Genomic DNA, 18,597 nt, shown 5'->3' with positions numbered 1-18,597 from the left:
CATGGTCACCTACCTGATTTGCCAAGCAATTTTTTTGTACCTGTCCAACATTTCTTGACCTGTACACACTTAACAACTGGCATCTTGTGATCCAAACATGATAAAACGGTTGTTGATGTATATGTATATAGACTTAGACCTACTATATGTGGCTTTAGTGAAATTGAATATCACAGAGTTACCTTTATGGGAGTACTTTTATGGCTCATTGGCATGCTGCTTGAATCCCAATTGCTGGGTGAGGAGTTGGGTGTTCAATCCTGGCCTTGGACAAGGAATTTCTCAATTTCTTTGCTTTTTATGTTATAGAGTATTGGTGACCATAACCGGCCGTTGCACAGTCTTGCGTTCATTGAATACCAACTGAATGCTTTACATATCTGTGTCCGATTATTTACTTCATTGCACTCATAAAACTGACTGCTATCCAAGAAGTGAAAAAATATTGTCACAGTGATAAACAGTGATGAGATACTGGGTAAATAAAAAACTAGAACTCGTGGATTTGAAAGGGGTCTGGTTATGGTGCAGTGCAATTGCAGGATTATGAGGTATTAGCTGCACGAATGTGGATCAACTGACTTACCGATCAGTACTTAACCACACTGACTAGTGGTATTAAAGGATAAGTCCACGGGATCTGTGACTAAAACACTAAGTTTTAAACGATGCCACTGTGAGATTTTTAGGGCCTACATTCTTAATGGGAAGATGAGGTTGTGGATGAAACGAATTTTCTCCTTTACTTGTCGAGAGCAAACCTGTAATACTGAACATAATTTCGGTAAATCGGAGCAGTACAGTGGTTTGTGTTCGGCAATGTTTGACTCCCGAAGAAAGAAATTCTCACATTTTCCACTCAAAAAAATCGCTAAATATAGCGACTCGGTCACGTTACCCGCAACAAACACCTTTTAAAATCATGACCCGCCTGAATCACCGGAAATGGGTCCATTTTGTGTCGTGCAGCTTAAGAGTGCGAACAGACAATACTAAAATTTTATTGTAAAAAAAACCCCAAAAACATAATTTAACCGGTATTTTATGAATTAAGTATTGTTCTTTACAATAACGATGCTCAAGGAGGGTTTACATACCCAAATAAAAAAAAACCTTACAGAGCTGCTGAAACACCGCAGCAGAACATTCTAAAACTGAAACTACATCGGTAAGTCGGTGACAGTTTTCACCACCTGAGAAATGCCCTCAAAGGACTTTCCTTCTAGACCCTCAAATCAACACCAGGGCACAAAGATTTATCCCTGATGAAACTCGAAACTGTGGACAGTGCATTGTGTTTTACTCTTGATGGTGAAGTAGGCTCCGCCCCTTGCCTCACCTCCACGTGGCTGTGATGTGGTATGATATCACCAATGTCGAAAGGTCAATCTCGTGACGAGTCAACGTCAAGCAGCTAAAATTGGTCATGTCACGATCGGCAAAGTGTGTACCGTACCAACCATATATACAAATGTAAACTGTTTTCAGCGGTTGTTGAGACAAATACTAGGCTTTCTAAGTTGCTACCAGTTATGTCTTAAGTCTTCTTTTTCTTTTAAATTTCTTAGTTTGTTGCTAGGATTAAAGCCATGATTAGCTGAATTATTATTCAATAAAATAAACCAAATTAGGGACCTCTTAAGGCTCTTACACAAAACAATCCTAGCATAAGCTAAGTACCATGCCAACGTATATTTACCATATGTTTGGTAAATATTGTGAATTTGTGCTCTTAGTTTGCGTGCAGTGAAAACGGAACTCTGGCTACTACATGGTGTGCTCACTGTACGTAAGCCAAGCACCCATGCACTGAATTCCACATAGGCCTAAAAAAAAAAAGGTCATACGTCACAAATCACATTATCATGTTAAATATGATTTATTTCCTTACCAATTCACAGTGCACTCATTCTAAACTGTACATTTAATTCTGCGTTATCAATTTAGCGGTCGAACAGTTTAAATTTTTACAAACATATTCAACAGCAAAAATTGGCTTTACTTGGTAATGGCAAAACACAGAGTAAATAAGATGCCTCTAATTAAGAGATAGGTTATATACAAGATATTATGTTGAAAGCGACTAAGTTACTGTATTAACCCAGTAAATCTATGTTACGATTAAAGAAAAAAAAATCAACATAGAACCCAACTGATGACCGATGACTTTAAATTCGAACGTTGACCCACATGTGTATCATAAAGCCAACATGATTCGAAGGTAATGAAGTTTTTGAAAACCGTCCTTATTTGGATGAATTTAAGTGCCTTCGAGCGGCGAGTCCATTATTGGTGAGGTATCAGGTATTTGTGTGACTTGCAGTTCTCGGATGGTAACAGGGGTGCTATGAAATCCGCTCAGCGACTGGACTCGCAAAATCTGGGGCCCTTGCTCCTTTATTTCACATGCACCGGTGACGCTAGGTAGAGTGGAGCCTTCTGACTGAAGCCCTCCAGAGTCCAAGGCGGCCACTTTTTTCTTCATCTTCAGTTTGAATGTAGGAGAAGGCGACTTCTTTCTTTGAGGAAGCATGGCACCTTGTTTGGAAGCGACAGTCTCAGTTGAGCGTTGTTTCAAATGCATTGATGGAGATTTTGTCGGACGGTTTTTCAAAGAAGCTTCAGATTTTGAACGACTTTCGACCACGGGAACCTCTTGAGCCTTATTCCGTATTTTTGTTGGAATAGTGACCTTAATAGTTTTTTGCATTTTTGTGTTGTCCACCTTGGTCTTACCTGTTGCATATTTTCTTCTGATGCTGATGGGTTTAGGTGAGTTAGTGTTTGTGTTGGAGTGAATCACAGAACTGCTCCCTTCTACATTGGTTACCATCACCAAATCTTCATCAGGGGAAGTAAGTGAAACAATGTTTTGCAATTTGCCATCAAGATCCGTCGGGGAACCCGAGGCACTGGAACTGCTGCAAGTTACAGAAGAAGGTGCTTCTGCTATAGTCGTCATGTCACTGTCTTCCACATCATGCACAAGATGGATATTTTCTTCCGCAACCTTCTGCAGTTTGGCCTCCACTTCCACGGGTTTCCCGTGACTCAGGACTTCAGTTCGACCGAGTTCGGGTCGATGCAGATCCCTGAAAGAATTTCTAGGGATTGGATTATGGGGATTGACAACACCAGGACGGCCGCGTATTGAGATGGCGGAGAGGGCAGTGGCTGTTGTTTCGGCATCAAGATGCAACTCTTCACCTCCTATGGTTGGCAAAATGTTAACTTCTGGGTCAGTTGAAGACTGACTTTTTTTGTCAGCATCTTCAGGAACATCAAGACGCTCAACGGAGTCTCTCTCCAAAACCGCCTCACTGCCTTCTTCCCCGTGTACACTGCTCGTTACCGTCAACAAATGAGTGAGAATTTTCGACAGAAACCTAACAACGTTGTTTCTTTTTGAGGGCGAGACGTTGTTAGGATTGTCGCCGGAGTATTGTGGTTCCGTGTTCATCAACATAACACGCAGAACAGCTTTCACAAGGTTGTCCGTCATTTTTGTCGAGAGTCCATTTCTGTCAATCATTAGAAGTGTGTTTTCTAACGTTTCCACCACTAACTTTCGAGTGTCGTTTTTACTGGCATCAGTCCGTTTTTGGCTAGCCACCTTTTCGTTAATGACATCTGCTAAAACAAGAGTTTCTGATTCGCTCATTTTATTTTCCTTTATCCTTTCTAGAGCACTGTGGATAGATTCCACGGCAATTTCTTGGATAAGATGAGAATTATCACAGTACACATGGCTGTCCAGAATCCATGCGCGAACTCGGTTTTGTTTATGTAGGTCTGCCTCATCTGAAATCAGGCTTGTACCATGCGCAGTCGAAAAATTGATTGTCTTTATTTCATCAAGAATCCGATTTAAAATGTCCTTTATAATATTTGAAATTGATTCCTTTGATGTCTCCTCAGTCAAATTATCAGAATTGTCCATTTTCTCTTTCTGTTCAACGGTAGTTTGGGAAAAATGTTGAGATTTTATTCGTTCGACGTCTTCAAGCCTAAAGTGCCCGACATCAATGTCGTTGATAATAGCCTGTAATGTTTGAATCACTGCTCCAGATGACGCTGAATTTGAACGAGCGCTTGGCAACGGTTGAGGAGAGGACTTGTCGGTCATCCCATCGACGGCGGCTGAGGCTATGTCTTCAAGTTGATCTGTGGTTAGACGATTTGTCGAAACATCCTCAATTATTCGCAGGAGGATTTCTTTTATTCTGTCAAGAGTTGTCAGCTCAGCTTTTCTCTCAACGGAAGTAATTGGCTTGGCAATGTCCGTTACATCGATAGAATTGTCTTCTTGTGATCTACGAATAGCTTTCTCCAAATCCTTTTCTATCGTGTCGACTAATCCACTCAGGGCTGATGCTGTAGCTTTAGTTTGTCCTTCGAGATCTTCTTGAGATTTATCTATGAGTCTAATTAAAGATCTTACTACCTTGTCAGTGAGGTTTGATGTGTCTGATAAGGCTGTAGAATTGTCTGCCTCCTCAGATTTAACAGCCATAGCGGTCAGGATCATTTGAACAATTTGTTCCGTGAGCGAATCTGAACCGTACACAATTCCAGGCCCTGAAATAACCTTAACCAAGGCAGGATCTCTCTCCTCTGCCTTCTGAATATACGACGTTATTTTAGCTGGTTCAATGTTTTCATTCGTTAATGATTCCACAAGAGACTTCACTGCCAAAACCTCTACTTGGGACATTTGGCTGATAGTTTCAGGTGTAGTGTTGAAGTCATTGGCATCTTTGTTAAGGGGGCTATTGGAATGCTTGCTTGATTGACCTTGCGGTACACTATCTTTCTGTGATTTCTCCCATTCTTCGTTGGCGCTACTCTTTGTACTGGGGCACTGGAGATTTGATAGTTTCGTCACAGTCACTGACTTGTCTTTGCCCGGCAAGTTGGACTGGTGTGACGAATTGTGTTTTGAAAACTTATGTGTTATGGATTCAAGAGAGATGTTGTTTGTGATCAAAAGCCTTATGGTGGAATCCACTATTCTTTGGGCGAGTTGGGAAATATTGGGTGTGAGGGTAGAATCGACCAAGCTCTCTCCATTTTCATGTTGAACAATATTATCATTGGAAATATGCTGTAACTTTGTAGAGTCAGTGTTAACAGTATGCTGCAAAGTTAGCTCTGCTGCCTTCCGTGCCAGGTCTGAGGCAACTGAAGGCGAGACTTTTGACACAAGATCCTGCTTTGCCACTTCTACGAGTGGCTGAGTGATATCCTCTGCGCTGCATGATGTTGTTGAGTATTCTTGCAATACAGCGCTGATTTTCTTTGCAATGGGTTCAGCTTTGACGGAAGGGCCTGTAATATCTACAAATGCACTTTCCAGCGCAGAAGTTAAACTGTCAGAGGAGACTATGCCCGATTCAACTGCGAGGGTCGTTTGTAGGTTAGTCTGGTTGTCTTTCATTCTATGTTTTTCCTGTGAGGAGCTCGTGATTGCATGTTCCATTGCGTCAGTGACATCAGAATCAAGTGGCTTCGACAGTGAAGTGACAGCCTTTGTTGCAGTTACGTCGTGATGTTCTTTCTCGTCTACAATTTTCACTCCCATTTCCTCATCCATCCATGTATCATCGTACATTGCACGGAGCACAGACTCAACAACAACTTCAGCAGAAGCACGCGGAGAAATCAGGGACTGTTGAGATAGAGCTTTCAGCAGTTCGTTCTCCTCTTCTTCAAACTGCTTAATGAAACCTCTTACGCGTTCTTCTGTTATTTTCACTGTTGCAAACTGCTCATTTTGTCTCGGGGGCCCCACAATCTTAGACCGAACCTTGATTTTGTCAACAAGTGAGGAAACAGCTTTCATAGCTTCGTTTGCCGCAGTAGATTCGTAGCTTGCTTTGTTACCTTCCCACCATTTCAAAAGGGTCTCTCCAATGTTATTCGTTTGGTTGGTAGACAATCGCCTCAAGTCTATATCATGGACTAACTGAAGTAGAGCTCTTCGCACGGAAATTCCAACATTGTTTTTTAAAGATTCAGTTTTATGAAAAACAAGCTGATCTAAATCTGCGTAGGTTTTTGACAAGGCAACAAGTACTGTCCTCGTCGTGTCAAGATCAACTGCCCTTTGTGATGTGATCCTTCTTATCTTGGGATGGTTGTCTTGTTGGTTTTCACTTTCACTTTTAGTAGTTAGCCTACGAATTAACGTTTTCAGGGCGCATCTGACCAACGTGTTCAGAGTGTTTGGTTCAATACCTTGTAGTGTTAGCTTCGGGGCATTTCTGTTGATGATGTAGCTGGACGATGGCTGGGCATCATCACATACCAAATGTACTGGCACAGACAATGTCAAACTGGAAATAAATGATCTCAGTTTTTGAGACAGAGCCTGGATTAAGGTTATCAGTAAATTTGACAAACCTTTCCAAGCAACAGGATTAAAAACGTTTTTATTGAGAAGTCCATTTCCAAGTTTAGAGAGGATAACGGCTGCCATTTTCTCAGCGGCGGGCTCATCGATGTGATCATTTTTCAGATTCTGCAGGATGTCCTTTATTTGCTCGGTTATTGCTGCTGCAACAGAAGCGTTTAGCTCTTGCACTGGAATTTCTGATGTTGAGGGATGTTTCATCTTTTCAGAAGTGGACGCCACAATGGAATATGCTAAACGACTTATTTCGTGATATGTGAATCTGCCGTCCTCAATATCCATTACAACTCTCTGCAAGCTGCTTAAAGTTCTTAGTATTCCCATGACCTTCGTCAGTGGTGCTTCCGAATCATTTCCACCGTAGGTTTGTGTAGTACAAGCATCCACGATTCCAGCAGTGATTTTTTTAAGCTCCGTTGTCGACAGTTTTGCAGAAAGTAGTTTATCTCGTAATCTGTGTATGGTTTCTTCCATATGTTCATCCATTGTTTGCAATGTCATTGTTTGTGAATCAGATTTTGTCGTGTCAAGCTTGAGCAAATTCCGACTAATTCTGTCAATTTCTGACTGTCTAAATTCTCCATCCCGAGCTATACGTAACACCTTTAGCATTAATTCTCGTGTATTAATAATCCCAAATTCTCTAACACCAGCATATCTTCTTTGAAGGCGTACTTGTTTGCCATTATGAAAGACTTCATCCCTGACCTCAGCAAGATCATGCTCTGAAAATGTATTGTCTTCAATATTTTGTTGCATTGTCGTTAAGAAATCCATTACGAAACCTACCACTGCATTTGAGGTTTCCTTATTTAACGCAGGGAAGTTTACAATGCTGAATGTGGGAATAATTGTTTCGGCCAAAGCTCTAACGTCGTTAGGTGGAAGTTGATTCTCTTTAATTTCCTGAAGTAGATGTCTCAGTATATCACAGTCAGTTTGTTTTCCTAGACCCGAACTCTCGAAAACATCGACACTGCGATCAACAATCATACTGGCACCAAATGCAAGTCTGTTCAAGATTGCGCAGACAGATGTCACTACAACGAAATGATGACTGGCTTCAGGAAACTTTGAGTTTTTACGGTAGCTGCTCGCTGTTAGTTTGGTCAACAGCCGCTTAACAATGTCACCTGCTATAAGAGGACAACCGTTAAAGTCGTACACGGAAGCGCGCATGGCCATCGTCGGCCATGCAGCTGTCCAGATATCTAGCTTGCGCGTGATTTCATTCAGTATCTGTTGATCTACAACACTAGCATCATGTGGAGAGATCGTTTCTCTGGCGGATGCCACGACGGTGGCTAAGTCATTAAGAATGTCATTAACCATGTGGTTGGCGAGGACTAATGTGTCTGTAGAGTGGATATTGCTTGCAGACAAACTTTCTGACACACCAAACGCTGTTTGTTTTAGTACATGGAACAAGGCATGCTGAGTATCGGGGCACATTGTTTCATCCATTAGATTCAACAGGTTTTCTTTTATCTTGTTTACTAGTTTCTTTGATTCTGAAGGAAGGGTAAGGTTTTGCTTATCCCCAATCGTCATGGAACCATCTGATATAGCTGTGGCCAATTTCTTTATCCCTTCAGTTACAGATTGAACCGGCGAAAAAACTTTGTCCAGTTGGATACGGGACACACTCCTTACCATGACTTCGGAAAACTGTTCCAAAGTGTGACGTACAAGCTGACTCGCAGCACAGTTCCCGTCCAAGTCAATGTTATCTTGCACTGTCGCTGTACTGAGCATTAAGTGGCGAGTTAAGTGGCGTATGGTCTCACAAACAATCTTGAACTTTATAGGAGATTTTTTGTCACTGCGGGCACTCTTGACTTTAACTGTAGCATTTAACAGAGATTTTAGAGTCTGCTGAAACGTTCCAAAAATCATATCTTGAGCTAAAACTTCAAACTCTGCCATGCTGGCGTCTGTTTCCATGCAGGAGAAAACGCTAGTCACTACATCCAGCAAGCCAGTCAGTGTATTGAAAACTGTTTCGTTCACAAGATTGTCATTTTTCTCCTCCCCTTTCCAACTGCTTGAGTTTGGATTTGTCCCCCGTAAACATTTAAGTGTTTCATTAACGATCCGAACTACTACTGGCGAGGAAGCAGATTCTACAACGTGCTTCGTTACTGAGCTTGCAAGAGCTTTCAGTGAATCTTCAACAGTCTTACTAGCCGTTTTGTTCAGCATGGAATCATCTTCATCGGAGAACAGTGTTGTCAGCTGTTTCATAGTTTCTAAGAGAATATGAAGAGCCACAGATGAGCTTTCATGTCCGAGCAAATCTTGAGAAACTATCGAGCTCACAATGCGAGTCTCTCCCATTTCCTCCAGCATCTTTGTGATGAAAGGGGTCCTTTTCGATGATTTAGGTTCGTCGTATTTTTCAAGTTCCAAACAAGTTGCAATCTGTCTCAAACTATATGCTACCATGGTTTTCGCCAATGTGTAATCTGCCTCTTCGTCTTCGGCCATGGTTGTATTGATATTCCATGTAACGATGTTAGATAGATGAATTAAAGTGCCTTGCAGTATCCGCATCGCAATAGCTGGCTCATCTCGGTGAACATCCCCGATCTTTAAAGACTTTGGGTCAATTATGTAGTTAACAACATTCTGAACGATATCTTTAACGATTGGAACGCCCTTTTTGTCGCACACAGATGATGTTCTCACTACTGTTAGTTCTCTCTTCATAGTCTGAATAACGTCGTTTGCGAGTACTTCTGCACAGTTTTCTGTTTTTTCGTCTGGAGGTGTAATTTCATCGGTCATGTCCTGTAAGGGACCATGTTGGGTAAGTCCGCTTAAAGCCTGACTGATAATCCATTCAGCTATTATCGAACTTCCAACGGCATCTCTTTGTGTGAGTTCTTGTGCGGTTAGGCGGGTTCCTAATTCAGCCAAGGTTTTGCTTGCTATCACATTTGCAGTATGAGTAGGAATATTGTTGTTTCCATCCCATTCTGCCATGAAGAAAGCCAAATGTTTCAAAACTTTCCCAACTATAGCTTTGCTTAGCACTGAGCTGGTGTTTCTTTCCGTGTCATTTCCGGTGGCACCTGCTCTTAGACGTGCTAGCATATCGGTGACGACTGTTCCGGCAATATCTATTTCCGGATCGAGAAACAGTGACGTGATGGCCGTCGTTAGACATTGTAGTTGATTATCGCTCAGACTATCGCTTTTTAACTGTTCACTGATATCACGAACAACCACGGCCAGGAAATGTTCAAGAAGGTCGAGATGGGATTCAGTCCGATATAACGGAATACCCACTACGGAGAGGATGAGCTGTGATAACCCGTCGTTGTTAACATTACCCGTGCGAAGTTCACTCAGAATGGTTTTTAGCATTATCTCAACAAGGTTATTCGCCCCAGAATCCCACCAGCCTCGATCTCGCGCGGCGTATTTCACAATCATCTCAAGCTCGCGTCGTGAACACCTATCCATGGCGATGTCCTCTAGCAGGAGTTTGAGGCTCGATATGGCCGTTTTGACGTCGACCACGCCCTTGTCTGGGATGACTTTCTCAAATCTAATCATACTGTGTCTCACAACGTTCAAATGAGTGCTGCTTAGTTCCATAGCAGCGCTGGATTGGGGCACAGAGTTCTTTCTGTCCGGTGCGACAGAAGATGGGACAGGTATAACTGTTTTCTCTTCAGCTTGCAAAGACTGCGACCCAGGAGTGGCAAGGGCTTCTTCTGTTGATGTGACGATATCGGCCTCCTGGTTATCTGACGAGATATGTCCAAAAAGAAAAAAACAAAATGGTTCATCAGGACATATAAGCAGTATTGACAGTGACAAAAAAGTTAACGGATTAAGTGAATTTTAAATGAGTTTAAATGAATAGTCCACCATAAGAGTGGACACTTATTGTAAGCATGAAGGTGTTACATACAAATATCAGCATTTGTTCTCCTTCTTAAAACACCATTTAAGAATATGACATCAATATTATTAATAGTGCTACGGCTAAAAAGTAGTTACTTTGGCTGACACAACACCTGATCTTTGACTCATCAGTCTCTTTTAAGTAATTAAGCATCATTCCACCAACAACTTCAACGTAAGGCATAAGTTTTACGAGCACACATAGCAAGACATATTAAGTAACAGTTTTTCGAATGGTGAGGTGTCGTTGGCTTTAATGACTAGTAACTTAGGGTCTGCGAGTTGCAACCTTTACTGAAACAAGTCGTTGGGCCGGTAAGTTAATTTGACGATAATCTGGGAATACTGTAAATACAGGTAGTAAATGTATTGATCCTATATATTACACGTAGGTGTTTTCACGTGTGCAATCCAAGATCTCATATCTATTCTCTTCTCACCTTCAAACGGGATTTTCGAGTTTAGATGTTACGATAACGTAACACAACAAACATTATGTCTAGGAGCATTTCTGCTGGTATACTCACTGTCCTGCGGATGCTCTTCGGAGTGTTTTGATGATGGTTCGCCAAAGCAAATTATTACTTCTGGAAACTTTTCCTGGCGAGATGAAGCATACGAGTATTTAATTCATTGTAACACATAACATATGTTGATGCCTTTTTATGACATTCTACATCAATATTACATACATGTATATTCATTTTATCTTAGTATTATTTTATTGGCATATTACGCCGTGCTCTTAGTATAATATTTCACTTATTTCCGGAGGAAACCAGACAGGGACCGAGGGAAATCCTTGACCATCCATAGGCTGCTGACAGACCTTCCCACGTACGGCCGGAGGGAAAGCAAGCATGAACTGGATTCACAGCTATTGCATTAGTGAAAGGTTCATGAGAGCGTACTGTTCCATCACGCTTATCACTTGGCAACGGAGATCGCATTATTACATATAGAGCCTGTGGATAAGTTAGCCTAGGTTTTCTTTGTATATTGGATTACAGTTAAACGTAGCACTCAAGAATTTTCACTTAGGTGACGGCGGTTTGGTTTTATGGGAGAGTGAATTCCCGATGCCCGTTTGTGTATAACAAGTTATATCAATACAACTTGGCTCACCTGAGTTAGACAGTCTAGGGTTTTCGTCACCAGTGTCTGTGCCCCTTCCTTCAGTATGTCCAGCTCGTGATCCCCCTGTTAATGCACACATTAGGACAAATTCGTCGATTTACTGATTGATTCACAGGTCAATACAAAAACGAAAATCGATCTTTAAGTAAGTAATCCAGTACACAACCATCGTTGTCGTGAAGAGAACTTGTTAAGGGAGTGATAAGTAAGAACTTACCCCCTCTGCTTTTAAAATTTCCACAGCATTGTTGATAATGCCGTCCAGGAATTCCCACAGTGCATCTCCTTGGTCTGAAACATGACGCGTGGCAAATACTGTTAAAGGTGGATCAAACCGTCCAGAATTGGCTATAATGTCTTCATACATTTCATAACTCTTGGTACACCACGTGCATAAGTGCTGTAGGGACATTATGGATTTGTGATAGTAGTTTGCGCGCAATGAATCTTTGTGCGCTTTTGACTTAGTTCGTGTTGCCACTATATGATCCGTTCGAAGACTCAAAAATCTTACCTTGAGCCAAAACTCGAGGCGGTACATCCGGGAAGCTAAGCCTACGCAGCACCTTTTCTATGACCCACATGCTCTGAAAGGGCGACGTAAGATTAGATCTGCTGGATCGACGTCCTGTTAACAAAAAAAAAGTACACAGGAGAGGTACAGAAGGGGTGGGAGGGGGGGCGGGGCCGAGTCAATGACTCGTCCGTTTTAGTTGTAGCTTACAAAGCATAAATAGTACGTCGTAAAGCAACAACCAAATAAATAAATAAAGCATAATTCTGTCCACATAACTGCCTCAGATGCCAGATGGAATTCGCCTTAAAATACAACTTATTCATTCACGTACATTTCGCGCTGATCTTTACCTCGTTCATCACTCGACATTCGCCGGTCATACTTCTTCCGAGAGGCATCTCTTTTCATTGACGATTCGTTTTGCAAACTTTTCAAAAGAGCTACGACGGCGAAAAAAAATATATTAGGATACATGGTAAAGAAGATCTTTTTTTTAGTTTATATGCCTTTTCTGGCAAATACTAGTATATGGCTCTGTCAAAGAATTTGAATGTGTATTTTACACAAAATCACGGTATTTTACTTATATATAATGGCTGTCATGTTTATAATATAAGGTGGGAGAAATATGGATATGTCTGTCAGACCTCCTTGGCCACGCTCTAATGTGGCACTTTTGGTCATTCTATTTATCCATCAGTGTTGAAATACAACTTCCAATATCCACACGTCAATTATTATTTCAGTTTCACTAGACGAGTCAGGATATAAATAGAAACGTTTGAGTGCACGTCCACATTCTTCAATGTACCATGTACAACTGCTCGACATTAAAATGTATTCCTAGACAGAGATTGGTACCTTCTTGTTTCTCCCAGACTCGTTTCATTTTGTTCTTCCTGTTTTCCACACGTTTCTGTTTTTCGCGATCCATTTCCTCTCGCTTCTCAGCTTCAATAGCCAATTGGCTTTCTTGAAAGCGTCGCCTTTGTCTCCACTTTGAGATAACCTGAAGCAAAATCATATTATAAAGGCTAAATTTCTTCTCAACAAATATAACATAATAAATATAAAACAATACGATTCCTGTCTTAGAAGGAGAACGGTCAAACGTTTGAGATGTCACATCAGAATACAGAAATCAGGTATATACAGGGTCACACATGTAGACTACAAACTAGATTTTCAACTGATTGTAAAACCACCCACAAGAATGAACATTTACCCGTTGTTGTTGCTCCTTGAGTTGTTGTTTCCTCATACTTTCCAAACGCTCTTGTCTCTTCCTTTCACCCAACTCCCATTTTGCAATAAGGCGGATATTACGTGTCTTTTCCTGAAAATATAACGTCAGAGGGGTCATATTCTACGCTTTAAATGATGCGATTTCTAGTATCCACGTGGTGCCCTTGAATTTTCATTATGTATTTATTTATTTGATTGTTACTTAACGCCATAGCCTAGAGTTTCCTTCCTCTTACGATGGTGGTTAGTTCTGTGGATTGAGAATTAATCGGAGCGCCCGGCGTATTTGGTAAGTTACTGACGCACTTTCCCACATGTGACGTAAAGACATGGACACCATAATGGCGGAATACAAGTGGTCTTCAACGAAAGTTCGACTGAGCAAACCACGATGTGCGTTTTTGCCACAACCCTGCATGTGTACCACTCTTATATAGACACAGTATAGTTTTCAGAGAGTAAACTGCGTATTAAATTGAGGTTTTAAATTTTGACTGAGGTCAAAAATCGTTTGGTGGAATCGACCCATGCAGTCAAGCCGTGTGACGCTAAAGTCTACTGGCGTAGTGGACGCTGCCCTTCAATACAAAATGTACATGGGCTAATCAACTTACCAAAGTGTGTATCTGGGAGAGCATCTGGCGGCGTTTCTCCTCATACTGCTTCCTCTTTCTCTCTCGTTCTATCTGACGTTGTACCATATTTCTGTGGCGTTTCTCTATTTTTCTGGCAACATCGGCCATACTCTGAATCAGTCTGCAACACCAAATATATGCATAGCTTGCTCTAGTTAACCGACGACGGAATAGGCAAGCGTATTGCATGATACTAGTCTGCGTATTATATCTTGACCAATCGCCAGATAAATATTACCCTTTGCGGTGCCCAGTCTATGGCTCAATTTTTTTTTATGAAAGTCAGAATTAAATGCTTAGCTTAATTATTAATAGTCCCTAGATGTTAATCTTAAATACATTTGCCTGAACAAGGTATTTGTGGCGTTTTAAAGGTTGTAACTCCAGATCCAGAAAGTGGCACTGTCAAGACCCAGCGATCTAAAATACGTCTTCAAAAAGGGTTTCAAATCTCAACTTTCGACTTTGTAGAATCAGCAATTACTTGTATAATTTCTTATCAAGGTAATATATATGCATATGAATCATACTACTTCTGCATATGTGAATGTACAACATGTACTTTACATATCAGTACAATAGTTCTTTGGCGATGGGTCACAAGGTTTAGTTTGGTATTAGCATTCAAGGTAAACATGGTAATGGATGGCTTGTCTGCAAGAGTCATCCATCTCCCTGACATAGTATACCTTTGCCGTTGAGCACTCTCCTGCCCCTGAATGCGCGTGCGCAGCTCCTGAATATCCTTCACCTCTTTTGTTTCAGCTTTCTTGTCCTCAGTGGAGTCCGTCGTTGGTTTCTATGACGTCAAGAAAACATAGGAATCAGCAAACTCTCGTCGCGAATCTAAAATTTGGTTAAGCCTTTTTGCACAGGAATATATAAACTCCTCGGATTTTTGTGGCGATCAGATAAAAACGCATTTAGATTATGCATTTATTTGTATTTTACGTGGCCGAGGGGGTTAGCACACCAGTGCGGCGCAAAGACCCAGGAACTTCTCACCAGTGCGGTCACTGTGAGTTAAAGTCCCAGCTCATGTTGGCATCCTCTCTGGCCGTAGGTGGGAAGGTCTGTCAGAAATCTGCGGATGGTCGCGGGTTTCCCCTGGGTACTACCCGGTTATCTCCAACAATAATGCTGGCCACCGTCGTATGAGTGAAATATTCCTGAGTACTGCGTAAAACACCAGTCAAATAAAGAAATACATATTTGTATTTGAGTCACTTTCCGTAAGCTTTTGTCTTGTTTGTAATTTTAGAGCTCTTTGGTTCATCCTCTGAAGTATAATTGTTATGCATGGTGCAGGGGCCACTTTCACAAAACTTCGTCAGGCAAATTTGTCGTAACTATTTTGTAAAAGGCGTTGTGTAGGCTATAGTATCATAAGGTGACGTCACTTAAGAGAAAAAGTTACGTAAAATTGGTTTACGCTGTTTTGTGAAAGTGGCCCCCTTATATATACATGAGTTATGATTAGGTGTTACACAATTATACTAATCGCACCATATATATTTATAGCGTACCGAGGGAGGAGATAGCGTACTTGCTACCGATACTAACCTCTTTTTGTCTTTTTTGTCTGGCCAACTCCAGTAGACAAAGTTTTCTTAAATAACGCCTGTAGTCATTAAACTCTTTTAAGTTGCAAACAACCTGTCCCTCAGGTGTGATGAATCCATTCTGGATGAGATGTTTGCGCATGTAAACGGAGCTGAAGTGCGCCTTGAGATGAGGGTCGTGAAGAGCGCTGTAGTCATTAGACATGACTAAAGCGTACGGATCAGAAAGATCAAACTCATGCTTGTTAGTAGTGTAGTGTTTCTGAAAAAAAAGTTTGGCTTATAATCTCCTTAATATGGAGTTTAAGATGTGGTCAAATAATAAGTACTAAGTACTATGATAAGTACTAAAAAGCTTCTTGGCTTTCTTCTTGAGGTGAAAAATGGCTATAGACTACATTTTTCCTTAAACCCAAGGGGTCAGTCCGGAAATAAAGTGACCGGCTGTGTTGACGTAAACGGTGGTAGATGTCAAAATAACATTGCTGCGTGGGAGAGACGGGATTGGGAACGCTATAAGCTGGTCCTGCGTTCCCAGTAGGCCTATGTTCATCGATGACGTCATTTCCGAATATTCTCGACCACTTATGGAAAATGTGCATAAAATTATATGCTGACGGAGAATTATAGGAAACATTGCTGTGATGTTAATTGCAATTTATAAGACATAAGTGCTCTAGAATTACTGAAAGCTACAGTAGGCTACAGATGTAGACCCTACACAATGTAGGCCTACAGAGGTTTATCTTTTCCACCCCTACCTGTTAAGTTGTTCATTGTAACCAGATTCGACAGTCAGCGTACAATAAAGTACGTTGGTATCATTGAACGTGAATCATTACAGAAATAGGTACGATTCATTCCTTACCGGTTCACAGAGTTCAGTTGTAGCCAACACAACAGTACCTCGAGGCGCCGGAATCATGGGGAATTTGGCATCCAGCGGAATGTGTTCCCATGCTGGCAGTGTCTCACCCGCTGGAATAGAGGCACGACGGACTATATCAGGTTCATCGTCAAGCTGAACCTTGTGCACAACCTTCGGTAAAGTCACTCTGTCCATCGTTGAGTTATTCTCACTAAGTGATAAGGCTTTGAACAGAATGTGTGCACATGAATAAACTTCCTCATAGTCTCACATAACGTTGTTTCCACGCAGTTGAAAACAAGCAGCGTTTGTGACGTCATGCCGTTAACGTCAGCGTTCTAAATATAATACGTTTCTGACATAATAATTGCTAACACCTAACGACGTCAGGCATCGTCATTCTTGACGTTTGTTCCACGTTGAATATTTCCTCTGTTTTTCTTAGTGCTTCGTAAACATGACCAAAATTTAATCCGGATCAAATCTAAACCAGTTAACATCGAAGGCAGTTTTGTCTTCACATGACCATGGTTTCCTCCCATCATAATGCTGGAAGACGTCGTATGTTACACATTTACACGGTCATGGTTTCCTCCTATCATAATGCTGGCAGACGTCGTATGTTACCCATTCACACAACCATGGTTCCTCCCATCTTCTTGCTGGCAGACGTCGTATAAGCGAAACATTCTTGAGCACAGCGTAAAAAACAACAATCAAATAAATAAATAAATAAATAAAGCAGACGACCATGTGGACAATCTGATTTTTAATACAGAAATTGTTAGAAATTTGTCCGTTCACATGGTTTGATTAAAGCCAGTTCTTGTAGTAATAGCAAAATGACGTCATATGTGCGATTCTGGGCATTTGATTGACTTAACCGTTCACAGGGCAATTTACATAAACTGGCTTATACTATAGCTGGGTAAATAAACCAGATTAACCCCCCTCGGTTTGCGTTCACAAATACACTTTCTCATTTAAACTGCCCATGTGAACAGGGTACAAATTACATATTTCAGTTTACCGCATAGCTATAAAACAGCTCTTTACACATCCAAATAATTACATGCATGCGTGTACCATCTAAAATTTGTATAATTAAGCCATGAACTAAATCGTACATCAAAGAATTGAGTTAGTAATGAATATCTTGTATGTTACGGTTTTTCCGTTTTGAAACGACTACAATGTGTAAAGAGAATGTATCCATCTCCCATCATAATGTAGATCTACCCTTGATATCAGATTTCTGTTATTCGTGGATAGGTGATGAAATAATTTTGTCTATTGTTGAGCCCAGCCCCCGAGATAATTGTTATTGTAGGAAATTCTCCAGTAAATCTCGAATTATAAGATTCCAGAGGAAGAAATGACATTAGAGTTTAAGGTACTGTAATAACCCATTGAGTTCCTGGGTGCTATAATAAATGTAAGATAGTATAATGATTTAAAGAAATAACAGACTCATAGAAAGCAGAGATTAGGAATACAGTTATAGATGAACATTTTATTACAGTAAAATTAACAAACCATATTTCTCGCAAGTTGAATAAACGAAACGCGAAAAGTTAAATTACCCTTGAGTGCTTCTATCGTCTTCCAGGTACAAGAAAGGCAGGGTAAGCTTCTCACATCTGTCAGTCCTAATATAGTGAAAAGGAAGCAATGCACAATAAACTAGATATCAAAACTAATATCACTATAATTGGTGGTATGTTCATGTCAGATTAAATAATATACATCTCCATAGATAACTGATTTCCAAGGTCGTAAATAGGCCTATGTAGTTGTTTGAGCTTGAGGCATTCACTACTTGGATAAAAACAGAATACACCAAAATTGGTGGAATGTTCAGTCCATGTTACATATATAACACATCTCATCAGCATCGTCTCGTCCTCTATTGCTGCAGTCTCGATAAACACTGGCCAGAATCGAGGTGACACGTTAACAAGTCCCAAAGGAACAGTTCATCACCATCCACCCCCTGATTTGGTAGGGGTGGCAGTAGATTGGGTAAACTCCGACTTCACATTTTCACATACTGTTCGAGGTAAATTAATCATAAAAGGATCTCAAAACTGATATGGTGAGTAGTAGTAGAAATATTAAGTTATTAAGCCAGTGTAATCGCTATATATATAGTAGACAGTGAAATGTACACCTGGAATTCCACCGAATCTGGTCACGTCGTAATTATCTACACACGCTGCGCTTTGCAAGGAGTTTATTTTGCCTAAGCCAGTTAGATCCTTGAATCCCATTTCACTAAAGGATACTTTCTTAACAATGCTACATTT

At 40.9% G+C, this 18,597-nt stretch overlaps 1 protein-coding gene across 1 annotated transcript; it reads right to left on the bottom strand.

Annotated features, from left to right (window-relative positions):
• Nucleotides 1-1,891: 1,891 nt before the first annotated feature.
• LOC135468793 (uncharacterized) lies at nt 1,892-16,554 on the bottom strand. The gene is made up of 12 exons (XM_064747216.1): nt 16,292-16,554; nt 15,425-15,685; nt 14,551-14,660; nt 13,841-13,982; nt 13,207-13,317; nt 12,843-12,990; nt 12,332-12,421; nt 11,979-12,092; nt 11,682-11,755; nt 11,453-11,527; nt 10,855-10,927; nt 1,892-10,167 (listed from the first exon to the last, which is right to left on the bottom strand). Exons 1-12 carry the CDS (start codon nt 16,484-16,486, stop codon nt 2,261-2,263), a joined length of 9,300 nt encoding a protein of 3,099 aa, XP_064603286.1. The 5' UTR covers nt 16,487-16,554; the 3' UTR covers nt 1,892-2,260.
• Between the last annotated feature and the right edge of the window lie 2,043 nt (nt 16,555-18,597).

The sequence above is a fragment of the Liolophura sinensis genome, chromosome 6 (genome assembly GCF_032854445.1).
Source record: "Liolophura sinensis isolate JHLJ2023 chromosome 6, CUHK_Ljap_v2, whole genome shotgun sequence".
Lineage (NCBI taxonomy): Eukaryota > Metazoa > Mollusca > Polyplacophora > Chitonida > Chitonidae > Liolophura > Liolophura sinensis.
The sequence above is the reverse complement of the archived record's forward strand: the minus strand, read 5'-3'. Positions and strand labels throughout refer to the sequence as shown.